The 14043-nt window shown below is 41.4% G+C and overlaps 1 protein-coding gene across 3 annotated transcripts in view; it reads right to left on the bottom strand.

Moving 5' to 3' along the window:
- Window positions 1-1140: 1140 nt before the first annotated feature.
- LOC140205756 (endophilin-B1-like) overlaps window positions 1141-14043 on the bottom strand; it is a 79503-nt gene continuing 66600 nt past the window's right edge. For all 3 annotated transcript variants that reach the window (XM_072273362.1, XM_072273363.1, XM_072273364.1), the window contains 2 exons: window positions 7130-7346; window positions 1141-1797 (listed from right to left, as the gene is read on the bottom strand). In XM_072273362.1, the coding sequence (XP_072129463.1) occupies window positions 1690-1797; window positions 7130-7346 (325 nt within the window). In that variant the 3' untranslated portion in view covers window positions 1141-1689. The remainder of the gene's footprint in view (window positions 1798-7129; window positions 7347-14043) is intronic.

Raw genomic sequence — 14043 nt, 5'->3', positions numbered from 1 at the left:
CTCCAACAGAAGGAACTGAAAGCAACAGAAACAACTCATCTGTACACTGTCAAATGGATTATTTAGTATGACAGAGGACAGTCATCCACACTGGTGGGGTTCAGACTGCATTAGCTACAAAACAGGTTTAGAAGATCAACTTCTCATTACACATTCACTTAATTGTTTAAATTCCTCATTTGTTGCAGCAGAATTTGAACTCCTTTCTTTGGATTAATAACTCAGGCCTTTCAATTCCAGTCCAGTGTTTTAATACTACTTTTTGAGAACCAATGGTTATGTGAAAACATAAGGCACAAGAAATTCCACAGATGCCACCTGACCCATTGAGTTCCTCCAGCATTTTGTAAGACTTCCTGACCTTACTCTCCTGCTTAATTGATTGCAAAGTGCAGGCAAGAGTTCCATTTATTTGGGTGACTTCAGAAGGTTCAGAATAAATCCAGTACTGTTTCCATCTCTGTTGCACACAATAATTCTGGAAGCTTGCTGGGTTTGATTTCCCCACTCTATTGAATTTCAGTGAGACTATAAATACCACAAAGTAAGAGTTGTGCAGCACAATGGAGAGTCATTTCAATAGTTTCTCCTTGATCAAACACTGGCCTTAATTCTATGGGCACTTTTAAGACGGTTTTGTATCATGTCTTGCATGGAATGATTTGGTTCTGGGCGAAAGGTCCTTTCCTCTCTGAGAAGGTGCATAACAATTCAGGGCATTTATGAAACCAAGATAAACACTTGGATTATAGAAAAAAAATGGAATGGCATGCAGGAGGGAAAGGTTAGATTGATCTTAGTAGGTTAAAAGGTCTGCAAAACGCTGGGCTGAATGGTCTGCACTATGCTGTAATGTCCTAAGTGCTAGGTATAAGGTATACTGGACTTGCCAAAACTGAACTTTTCAGCCATATGGAATATCTTCCCACACCCTGTTGATATTAGAAGTGGATAAATATCTATTAGAAAGTGACTCTTGTCTCAAGTAATGCTGGTGTCATTATGAAGAGCACAGTACCCCAGAGAGGAAAACAATTACATCAACTGTAACCAAGAGGCACTGCATAACAGAAGGAAGTAGTCCTCACAGCAAGATTTCTCAATTCCTTATTGCAAAATTTCAGCCATTCACATCTATGATTAACAAGAACAAAAGTTTAATCAAATACAAATACATAAGCCAGTATAGTTCTGATGTCCAAGCATACAACCATGTGAATAGATCTTTTGACACAGTTTTATTTTGGCAATGCTGTACATCACTTTCAACATTTAATTAAGCACATGTAATTTACAAGTTAAGTTCCATATTTCTGGCAATAAGAAAGTTTTAGAAATATAAGGACATTGTATTCAAGTTGGTTTAATAAAGAAATGCTTTTTCAATCACTAATATGCAAAAATGAAATATTAAATAGAAAACGAAGCTGATACTTTTTAGCAAATAACATTCATGGCACAAAAATATTTAAAGTTTTCAAAAGCAAGGGAGTCATATTGGCTTGGACAAATGTAGCAACCAACATGCCTGTTTTGCCATACATGTAACTCACATGGTCCCAAATGGTTCAGGGACAAATTATGTGGAAGACATTTCATAAACTGTTTTATACAAAGTTAGCTGCAATTAAATATCGCAATTACAACCAATATTATTATTATTTTTTCTTAAGATGGGCAGTGACATGTTCAGTTCAGCAGCTCCAAATATGTAATGGGGACTTTTCCTTTCTGATTCCCTCGTTCACTCATCAGCCAATCAGAGTCCATTCCAGGCAGACTATAGACAGTGATCACCTAAAAAATAACCCATTGTTTATTATTCTGCAGACTGTGACAAAGCTAAAGAAAGAATCGTTAGAGAAGATGCATATAGGAGAAGGAAAAAGGGATCAATTGGAGTGAGGGGAAAAATTCGGGAAATATTTAAAAATTCAGAGAATATAATTACATCCTACCTATAGAGCAATGGAAGAACAAAGCTGTTATACAGTATACAGATCATTTATAATTGAAATATGTTGATCGGAACACTCAGCAAGCAGTAGGTTAATAACCTTTCATCAGAAATGAGAAGTGTTAGAAACATACTTTCATACATTGCCTTTATCAGAATAAAATGTCCTACAGTGCTCCACAGCAAGATTTCAGAAATATTCCATAGGAGATTAACCAAGCCTTCACTGAACTACACTAGGTAAATTCAAAGAAATTCCTTGAGGACATGAGGGGGAGGTGATTAGGGAATTCCAGCACTTGGCATCGAGGGAGTGAAATTCAGATGCATGGGGCCCTTTCTTCAGTGGGTAAACTTAGAGAAATCAGAGGGAAAGAGTTCAGATTGGATTACAGTTGAAGGTTTGGGCAAGATAATTAGTGGAAGGTGGAGACTTCATAAAAGAAGAAAATTGTAGACGGATCTACCAAGTGTCTGGCAAGGTCACGTCAGTGTAATCAGACACAATAAGTTTATGGATGGCAAAGGATTATTCTCAAGTAGTTGGACATTTCAGAGGGAGCTAGCCGCTGAACTAAAAATAACAGAGTCATAGAAAAGTACAACACATAAACAGGCCTTTCAACCCATTTAGCCCATGAGGAACCATTTAAACTGCCTACTCCCATCAAATTACTTTACAGTAAATTACTTTATAGTTAGTTCTCAGCATCCTCTTAAACTAGAAGGGTACCGTAACTGTGTAAAGGCTGATTTATACTTCTGTGTCAAATGGATGCCGTAACCTACACAAGTGGCCTACGCGCATTGTGAGCATTATACCTGTGCGTTGGTGTGTCTGCGTCGCTCTACAATTCGGGCACGTTGCGCATGCGCACACACCTGCCCGTGCAAGGCTTCATGGTCATGGTAGTCTTTCTCGGGGTAACCAAGTTTAAAGTGAGCATCTTTTTTCGTAAAAGCGAAATGTGTCCTCCATAATTTCGGAGGACTGTAAAGCTTTATGGAAAGCATTACAGCCAGAGTTCCTTCCCTGCCCTTCAGTCACCCAATGGGAAGCTATTGCAGCGTAGGAGGAAATGTGATGCTACCAAGCGGACCAATCACAGTTGTTGCGGTCTGTGTTGCCATGACGCATAGTTACATTTTGGGAGAGGTGCACGTCAGGCTATGGCGTAGGATCAGCATAGGCTCTGCGTAGGGTTCGCGGCTACGCCGTACCTACGGCATCAATATGATGCAGAAGAATAAATCAGCCTTAAAGAATGGGATAGCTCTTACAAGCCTATTGTTCCATTGACAGTCTTCAACTGCAGTAATTAAACACAATGGATTCTACAGCTGCTGGAACCCAGAGGCAACACACACAAAACGAGGGAGGCATCTAGGAAGAATAATGAGTCAACATTTCCAGTGAGAGCCTTCGTCAGGACTCATGAATACCCGACAGTCCTGATGAAGGGTCTTGGCTTGAAACATTCACTGTTTATTTTCCTCTTAGAAGCTGCCTGACCTGCTCAGTCCCCCCAGCATTTCGTTGCTTCACTGAACTTTTCTCGACCTCTTCTCTCCTTCATTCTGTGGCTTGTTATATTTATCCCCGTCATACGATGTTTGAAGAAAATGAGTAAATTAAGCTTTTATCCAATGAATTGGAATCAAATAAGAATGCAAATTTCCCAACATGGTTTCTTAGAGTATGTACAATTGACTGAGTTACAAAAATAAAGTGGACAAGTTAAAAAGAAATAACTTGTGTGCAAAGCTTTCAAAACATTCTGAAACAAAATGCTACTGGAACTGGAAGCACTGAGCAGAACTGTTAACTGCCTTGGAGAGACAAAGCAAATGAATGCTTCAAAAGGGACATCAGCCTGTATTCTCAAATTTGGCAGTAACTCACATATTCTAGCCAACTGAGCATTTAAGGATTTTTCTGCGTTTAGATTCATAGCATCTGCTGAAATAATGTCCTTACTCAGATGGGCCATATCCAGGTATTATTGCCAAGTGACCAAAAGATTACATCCTCAAGTAATTCTTCAAAACTAATATCAAAAAAAAAATTGAGTTGAAAGGGTTTGCAGTGAGCACTTTTGGGACACACAGGGTTTTTAAAATCAGGAGTGGGAATCTTTCAATTGAAGCACCAAATATTCTTAATTTTTTTTTAAGTTAGAGTACAGTGTATGTAACATCAGTGACTATATTTGAATGCTTTGTCCACTAACATTCGGTTATATACACCAGCTTTTACTGAAGTACCATTCAGAACTCAATCTATTCAGTTGCTTTACCCATACATCTTATTGAGAAAATGAACAATTATCTTTCAGTTTTATGAACCATTTGACAAGTAGCTACTCACAGGCAGTTAACATACAGATTGCTGCATTTTTAGTTGGAGCAATGTTTAGAGGTTAATTGAAACCAACTGAAATAGAATTGTTAACATTCAAGAAAATGATTAAAGTGGCTTTCTAGGGCCAATAATGATATGAGAGGATAATAATAAGAAAAAAATCACTGGACTGAGTTCCTTGGCCTATTGCACACATATTCACTAAAAAAAAGAACAATTTCGCCTAATCCCACCTCCCAGCTCTGTTCCAGGTCTTGTGGGTAAACACATGACATAGAACGAGAAGACCCTGCAAATGCTCATCATTTGCCAAACAAAATCTGTGAGAGTTACCATTTCACGCTGTTGACTTTCCTGAAGTCACGAGTCTGGCTTCCCCCACCTTTATAAATTCTGGCTTCTTACCCCTTCCTTTCAAAGCTTGAAGAGTCTCAGCCTGAAACACATTCTCTTTATTCCTCTCCATAAATGCTGCCTAAGCTGCTGAGTTCCCCCAGCATTTTGTGTGTGTGTGATTCTCACCTCATAGATGTTGCCTGACTAGTCCCCTCCAGCATTTTGTTTTTGGTTTTCTGAGATCCTACAGCATTTTATTTTAGAGACAGAACCTTGTTAATTGTGATGCAGCCTCTAATACTTTTAGGGAGATGGCCCTCGATTATACTTCAAAAGGGATATTTGCTGCCCAAGTCCCAAACTTGCACTTTGTTTCCTTGCTATCACCTCATGTGTCCTCCGCAAACTCCTCAGTTGCAGCACACTAACCTCTCCCCATTAATCCTCATACACCTGAATTATTAAACTGGCCCTTGTCTTTGTGAGGCACTAGTATCTTATCCTCTTAACAACACAAATAGAAATGAGAGTTAGCTATATGGTCCTTCAAATTTGCTCAGCCATTCATTAAGATTTGAAAACTGATTTCCCCCCCCCTTCTCCCCTCTCATCAGGCAGATACAGACATGTACCATCAGTCTGAAGGACAGTTTCTATCCCACCATTAAGACTACTGAAAGGCAACACTTGTCTAATAAAGTGGACCGTTGATCTCACCATATACCTCACGATGGCCCTTGCACCTTATTGTCTACATCCACTGCCCTTTCCCTGTTATTCTGTTACTGCCTTTCCCTGTGTTTCATGCCATCCATTCATTTCATTACATCAAAGTACTGATGTAATTAAATGATTTGTATGGATGACATGCAAACAATTTTTAAAGTGTACTATAGTACGTTACAATAATTAACCATTTACCAATCTGAATTATGAATGGGCTCCTTGAAGTGGTAGAGGTAAGTATTCTCCAAAACATTTAAGCTACTTCTTCTCACCCCTGACAGCCAGGTTTCCACAATTGTCAAAACACCCGATGAAAGGGCAACCTATCCCTCATTGTGATCCACTACCCTTACAGTGTCACACAACAACCCACCATCACCCAAATGGAATTATACTCACCTAGTTACGTTCTTCACTGTTAAACCACAAATAATCATCACCAAACCTTTGCTTCCTATGTGTGCATTGTCACTTCTGGTATCTGAGCATCTGTGGTGGGGCCCTTCCTGGTTCTCAGCCACATACTGTTTGTCATGTGATCCCAAGAAGAATTTCTTCCCCCCCCCCCACCCAAACATGTAGGTCATCCAGCTTTTCCTCACCATACCTCTCTCAATTGAAACCTGCCCCATCTCCAAGTTGTTATATGCCTTGTCAATTCCGCCACTGTCTGCACCTTCTTCCTGTAACCACGCAAGTTCACTCTGGGCGCCCTGGTTTCCTCCCACATTCCAAGGACATACCGGTTTGTAGGCTGATTAGACACAGTCACGTAATTTGGGGGGTGGGGTGAGGATGGGCTCATTGGGCTAAAAGGGCTTGGTACTATGCTATATCTCTAAAGGGACAATGTCAAACAGTAGAGCACATGCATTTAAATTAAGAAAGTTGGTGGGGGGGGTAGAGTTTAAGATATGTGGGGTGTTTTTTTAAAAAAAAATTTCACACAGTAGTAGGTGACTGGAACTGACTATCGGGGTAGTGGTGGAAACATATGACAGTGGCTGTTAAAAGAGACATGCACAGAATATGCAGAGAAAGCAGGGTTATAGATTATGTACATGCAGAGGGGATTTAGTTTAATTTGGCAGCATGTTAAGCAGTGGCATGATGGGCTGAAGGGCCTGTGCTCTACTGTTCCATAAACTGTCATCATTTGGCGTGTCATATGATGCAGGCAATCATAGTCTCCATGACCATGACCGCTCCTGGCAAACTTTTCGACAGAAGTGGTTTGCCATTGCCTTTTTCTGAGCAGTGTCTTTACACAACGGGTGACCCCAGCTATTATCAATGCTCTTCAGAGATTGTCTGCCTGGCATCAGTGGGCACATAACCAGGACTTGTGATATGCACCAGCTGCACACAAGACTATTCATCACCTGCTCCCATGGCTTCACCTGACCTTGATCGGGGAGGCTAAGCAGGTAGGACACCTTGGCCAAGGGTAGCCACATCTCCACCCTGTCACCCACAAACTGTACCCAATAAATAAAGGAAATTTGGAAAGAGATACGAAAGGCACACTACCTCTAAAGCAGAGGTTCCCAATTTTCATGCCATGGATCTCTACCATTAACCGAGGTGTCCGTGGACCTCAGGTTGGGACCCCTGCTCCAAAGGAGCTTTGTTGGTTATTGGGAGAGATAGCGCAAGGACAAAAATACAAAGGAAATGATGTTATTCAATGACAAGGTTGTTCCTTCTTTTTTTTTTAAAACGTACAATCAAGTAGACACCTTACTCACCTCATCGGCCAGAAGTGACAACTCACTGCTGTCTGCAGCATCGTAATCGTAGAGAACTCTAGCTTTTCTGGTGCCACTAGATGACAGCTTGTAGTCAGTGGTTATTGGATTGTTTAGAGTGGACAATGGGACTGAAGATGCAGAAAGTGGGGGGCCGGTGTTGGGCATAGCTGATGCTGAGGTAGTCTGATTGTTGTTGGAAGAAAAAGTCGGAAAGCTAGAAAATAAAAGTGTTAACATGAATGCAGAGGAAAAGCCACAAATTAAGACACATCATACTGCCTTAGCCCATTTAAATTAGCTTTAGCAACATGTTACAAGTGGTAACAGGTATGAGAGGATCAGATATCAGTGATATCACCAGTCGAAATATACCAACAGTTATAGTATTTACAGTTTTGAATGTTTAGATTTACAACACGATATGTAAGCAAAAGGTTGTCTGCGGGCTTAATTACATTTCAGGTATTAGAGGAGCTAGCCAAATACTGTCAGCAGACAAGCCCATCTGTAGGATAGATCAAATTCCAAACTGCTGCTACATCATGAGGGGTATAGACAGGATGAATGCACTCCCCCACCACATCCAGGGTTGAGGCATGAAGAATTAGAGGGAATCAGTTTAAAGTGTGAGGGGAAAGATTTAATAGGGGCAGTTTTAAAAAAATATACACAAAAGATAGGAAAAGGGAAGAGGTCCTGAAAAAAAGAGTACAGGGTTAGGAAGGAAGTTGAGAAGCAGGACCGCAAAGGTAATAATCTCGGGATTATTTACCGCCTGTGCCACGTGACAGTGAGAATAGGAATAGAATGAGGTGGAGGATACATGTCTGGCTAAGGGATTGGAGCAGGGTGCAGGGATTCAGATTTCTGGATCACTGGGACCTCTTTTGGGGCAGGTGTGAATCGGGTTGCACTTGAATCCCAGGGATCAATATCCTGGCGGGAAGGTTTGCTAAGGCTACCGGGGAGAGTTTAAACTAGAATTGTTGGGGGGTGGGAACCGAACTGAAGAGACCGGGGAAGAGGAGATTGGCTCACAAATAGACAGTGCGAGAGGGAGGATAGGCAGGTGATAGAGAAGGGACGCGTACAGACCGAAGGTTTGAGATGTGTCTATTTTAACGCAAGGAGTATTGTGAACAAAGCGGATGAGCTTAGAGTGTGGATCAGTACTTGGAGATATGATGTGGTGGCCATTACAGAGACTTGGATGGCTCAGGGACAGGAATGGTTACTTCAAGTGCCGGGTTTTAGATGTTTTAGAAAGGACAGGGAGGGAGGCAAAAGAGGTGGGGGCGTGGCACTGTTGATCAGAGATAGTGTCACGGCTGCAGAAAAGGTGGATGCCATGGAGGGATTGTCTACGGAGTCTCTGTGGGTGGAGGTTAGGAACAGGAAGGGGTCAATAACTTTACTGGGTGCTTTTTAATAGGCTGCCCAATAGTAACAGTGATATCGAGGAGTAGATAGGGAAACAGATCCTGGAAAGGTGTAATAATAAGTGTTGTCGTGATGGGAGATTTTAATTTCCCAAATATCCATTGGCATCTCCCTAGAGCAAGGGGTTTAGATGGGGTGGAGTTTGTTAGGTGTGCTCAGGAAGGTTTCTTGACACAATATGTAGTTAAGCCAACAAGAGGAGAGGCTGTACTTGATTTGGTATTGGGAAATGAACCTGGTCAGGTGTCAGATCTCAGTGGGAGAGCATTTTCTATCTCCTTTACAATAGCGTTGGAGAGAGATAGGAACAGACAAGTTAGAAAAGCATTTAATGGGAGTGCCAGTGCGCATGCGTATGGATTGGACGTGTTTGGTCAGTGCTCCTCTCCGAGGCCTCGATAAAATTACTATTATACCTTATTTTATTTATTCATGGGCCAACAGTGTGCGTTTACTCTCTTTATCTAAACTAAGTGTATGGAAAAGTTTGACAATGCCGAAGGCAAACAAAGCCAAGACCGCCGACTGCCAAACTACTGGTGCTGGTGCTAACAACGGGCCTGTAAATAACTTCCTTGCGTCTGAGATACCGCCGGACAAAACTTACGCCACGTGCAAGGAATTAGGCTAGGAGATCTCTGAGTCAGTTCTGCACGGCATTAACGACTGCTTTGATGGTTTTGAGACCAAGCTCCAGACGCTTGTCCAGGCCGATCTACAAGTCCATGTGGCTAATCAAGAACTAACCGCTAGCGACCTTGAAGCACGCGTGCAGGAGCTTGAAGCTAAGTACTCAGAGCTAATGAGACAAAATAGCCAGCTCCAAGCTAAAGTGCCTGACTTAGAGGCCCGTTCCCAGACACATAACATTAAGATTGTAGGGATACAGAGGGTGAGGAGGATGGTAATCCCATTGAATTTGCTTCCAGACTGATTCCCAAGTTGCTCGGGGAAGAGCATTTCCCGCACCCGGTTAAAGTTGATTGTGCTCTCTCCAGCCAAAGCCGGCCACCAGCGCTAAGCCGCACACCATCTTGGCACGTATCCACCGTTTTCAAGTGAAAAAGCTGATCTTGCACCGCAGCAGACTACGACCCATGGAATACAAGGGAAACAAGGTCTTGATCTTCCTGGACTATACCAGTGAGGTGATGACTCAACATCGTGCCTCTCGGGAGGTACTGCAAACTCTGCGTGATGGAGGAATCAAGCACACTCTGTGGTACCCGGCTAGGCTCTATATTTATCATCAAGACGGAGGAGCACCTATAGTTTACAATGACCAGAAGGAAGCAGCACGGCTCTTGGAAAGGAATAACGCATGCAAAGGGGAGTAGATATACTGACACTGTTTATTCAGCTTATACTTGTGCCGGTTTACATGTTGGGACAAAGGGAGGGACCTGTTTGCTATATGTAGTTTTACAATGCTGTATGCCGCACTGGGATTTAATTGCAGAGAATGTTTTAAATATGTCTGTTATTATAATAGTTAATTTTGAGATTGTGTCATGAATGCCCAGCTTCAGGTGTTGACACTGGATAACTCTCCCTAGCCCTAATAGCATTTGGTTACCGGTATTATATAGTTTGCGTTATAAATTTTCTCAGAGAGGGTTTGTGATAATTGTGTAATGTTAGTTACCTGTCCAGCAGCTCCTTTTCGGATGGAAATGGGGAACTATGTGTCTGCTTCAGGGAGACACGAAGGGGGGTGGGTTAGGGTGTGTGTTGTTCTTATTTATGGCTCAGACATTTTTTTTTTGTATGTTGTGTTTTTATGAGGCTGCCAGCCATTTTGCACTGTTTACTATGTTTGTGCTCAACTGTAATAAATCTCTTTTTTTTATTCTCACGAGCAGAGGTCTCGTGGTAGAATGCAGCTAGGGAGCAAAGATATTACAATAGTCTTGTGGAATGTTAAGCAGCTTGGTGATGTTGCTAAGAGGGACAAAGTTTTTAAGACTTCTCAAATCTCTTTCTGCAGATGTGATTTTTCTACAGGAAACCCATATCAAAGTAACTGAGCAATGCAGATTGAGATCTAGCTGGATATCGCAGGCTTACCAGTCACCATTTACTTCTCATGCCCGTGGTGTAGCTATCCTTTTCAGGAAAAATATTCCATTTCAACTCACTTTAATGACCACAGATCCTTTTGGCAGGTATATCATGGCTTCTGGCACCATTAATTCATTTCAGTTAACCTTCCTTAATATTTACGGTCCAAACTCAGATGAGCCAAATTTTTTTAGGAAAGTTTTGATTTACTTCTGGATGCCAGTAATTCAAATATAATAAGCGGCGGTGATTTGAATTGCTACCTAGATTCATATTTTTATAGATTGTCCTCCCACCTGCCCTCAAATATCGTGTCAGTGCAGGTCCTAAACAATTTGATTAAATCTAGGAATTTAGTAGATACCTGGCGAGTTCAACATCCCACCAACAAGGACTATTCTTATTATTCTCATGTTCACAAATCCTATCATAGAATAGACTATTTTTTGGTTGATTTTCATTTAATTTTTCTAGTTACCAATACAAAATATCATAATATTAATCTCTGACCATAGCCCTTTGACAATGTCTCCAAGTCTCTCCCTTCCCAAACGAATCTATTCCTGGTGTTTCAATCCTTCCCTACTCACTGATAAGAAATTTATAGAAAACATCACCACTAGATTAAAAGATTTTATAGAAATTAACGATAATGGCGAGGTGTCAGATTCTACACTCTGGGAGACATTAAAAGTTGTAATTCATGGGTATATAATTTCATATGAATCCGCTGTTAAGAGGGAGAGAGAGGGTCGATTATTAGAGATTGAGAACACTCTCCCAACCCTCGAAGCGACATACCAGGCCTCGAAATCCTCTGAAGACAATAAGATAATGAAGCTTAAATATGAGTACAATTGCATTCTGGGTAGTCAAATAAATAACCTCCTCTTAAAATTAAGAGAAAAGCATTTCAAAATGTGGGACAAGCCTGGGGGGCTCCTGACGCGGCAGCTTAGGGGCGCCCAGGCCTCAAGGTCAATTCATTGCATTAGATCGAGGGTGGGCACATTGTTAACCAACCCCAAGGAGGTAAATGACTGTTTTAAAGAATTTTACAGTGAACTCTACACTTTTAAATGCGATGCCACTCAATCTGATTTGAATGACTTCTTTGACTCTCTTGTAATGCCGAAACTTAGTGACGCTGCTAGGGAGGACTTAGATTCTGACCACATTGGAAGAAATAATTTCTGCCATTAAGTCATTTCCGTCTGGCAAGGCAGCTGGGCCAGATGGATTTGGCTGCGAATTTTATAAGAAATTTTGTGATATCCTTGCCCCACTTCTTCTCAGAATGATATCTTGCTCTAAGAGAGACAAAAGTCTTGCCTAAAACATTGTACGAGGCTAACATTTCCCTCATTCTAAAGAACAGTAAAGAGGAAACGGACCCGGCCAGCTATAGGCCCATTGCACTCCAGAACTTCGATAGAAAGGTAGATCACTAAAATGCTGGCTAACTGGCTAAATAAGCATTTGTCATCTATCATTCATTCTGATCAGACAGGATTCATCCCGGGCAGGTTTTCTTTTTCCAATGTTAGATGCCTCCTTAATACTATGTATGCTGACCATGGGAAAGCTAGTGGGGCAGCAATTTTATCCCTTGATGCACAGAAAGCTTTTGACCAGATTGAGTGGCCTTACATATTTGAGTCACTGTACAGGTTTGTGTTTGGCAAGTCATTTATATCCTGAGTCATTTATACACCAGCCCAGTGTGTTCTGTTATAACCAATGATGACAATTCAACTCTGTTTCCTCTACACCGTTCAGTTCAGCAGGGGTGTCCTCTCTCGCCGGCCCTCTTTGCCGTCGCAGTAGAGCCCTTTGCCCTAAAAATAAGAAGTCACCCAAATATTGTGGGTTTTAAAGTGGGAGGTATTGAAACACTTATTAGTTTATATGCCGATGTGATACTGTACTTACAAAACCCAGAAAAGTCAGTCCCCCTTCTTCTAGATTTAATCACTTCTTTTGGCAGGCTATCGGGATACTCAATCAATTGGACAAAAAGTGACTTCATGCCTCTCTCCAACGTCTATACGCTGGATTTTTTGGAAAGTGTCCCGTTTAAAGTAATTTAGATCACTTCACTTATCTTGGTTTGGCAATACCCAAAGATCCTAAATTAACATTTAAATTAAACTTCGCGGAGTTTATTGCAAAACTTAAACAGAATATAGAAAGTTGGAAAACCCTACCTCTGTCCATGATTGGTCATATAAATTCAATTAAAATAGTTTCCCTTCCTAGGTTTCTCTATCTTTGTCAAAATCTCCCCATTTTTCTTACATCAGCCTTCTTTAAAGAGTTGGACTCCATAATTTTGTTTTACATCTGGAATCACAGGATTTCAAAAATTCATTTACAAAAGCCCAAGTCTGAAGGAGGGCTGGGATTACCTGTATTTAGCCACTATTATTGGGCTGTCAATGCTAGGGCTTTAATGTTTTGGCAACAGGGGGCTCTGGATAACTTAGTCCCTGGGGCCCCCTTGTGGCTATGTATGGAGTCTAACTCTGTTGTCAATTCCTCCTTGCCAGCCATGCTGTTCTCTAAGTTAGAGAAGCCTGGGACTTCAAAAAGTTTGAGTTTTGTTTTGAAAAATTCCATCAGAATTCTAAATCAGATTAGGAGCGTTCTGAATTTACCAGAGACCTCTGTACACACACCAGTCTGTTTCAATCTCTCCTTTCTACCCTCATGGTCAGATGAAACCTACCATGCTTGGAGGGAGAAGGGTCTAGTTTCTATCGAAGACCTGTACATAGAGGGACAGTTTGCAACATTTAGTCTGCTGAAAGAGAAATTTGAGCTGTCTCAATCGCAATTTTTCATTACTTACAAATTACACACTACATTCAATCTAAGATTTGTAATTTTGAAATCCTTCCAGGGAAGCATATATTTTTTGATATCTTAAAGAACCCTCCTGACTCCAAGCATCTCCTTTTTAAATTTGTATGCTTGTTCGATAGTTGTACTGTGAAGACCAGGGAGGCCTGGAGAGAGGAATTGGGCATTGAACTATCTGAAGCTGCCTGGGACAAGAGTTTGTCTATGATACAAGCTTGCTCTGTTAACAGCAGACACCAAATGATTCAGTTTAAAGTTGTCCACTGTCTTCACTATTCCAAATTCAGGTTGCACAGGATTTACCCTTCTGTCTCGCCAATGTGTGATAGATGCCAAGGGACGGAGGGCACGTTGTCACACACCTTTTGGTTTTGCCCATCATTGACTGGATTTTGGTCCGAAATATTTGACTGATACTCAAAGGCCTATAAAAGATCCTTCCCCTTGGAAGCTGGTCTCGCCATCTTTGGCTGTCGCAATCCACTCTATGTTTCCCTACAGCCATACAACAGTCTCTGATGCTGGGGATGACTGTCGCCAAAAGACTT

This window comes from Mobula birostris, chromosome 12, assembly GCF_030028105.1.
Source record: "Mobula birostris isolate sMobBir1 chromosome 12, sMobBir1.hap1, whole genome shotgun sequence".
Lineage (NCBI taxonomy): Eukaryota > Metazoa > Chordata > Chondrichthyes > Myliobatiformes > Myliobatidae > Mobula > Mobula birostris.
Note: the sequence above shows the minus strand (reverse complement) of the source record. Positions and strands in the feature narration are given on the sequence as shown.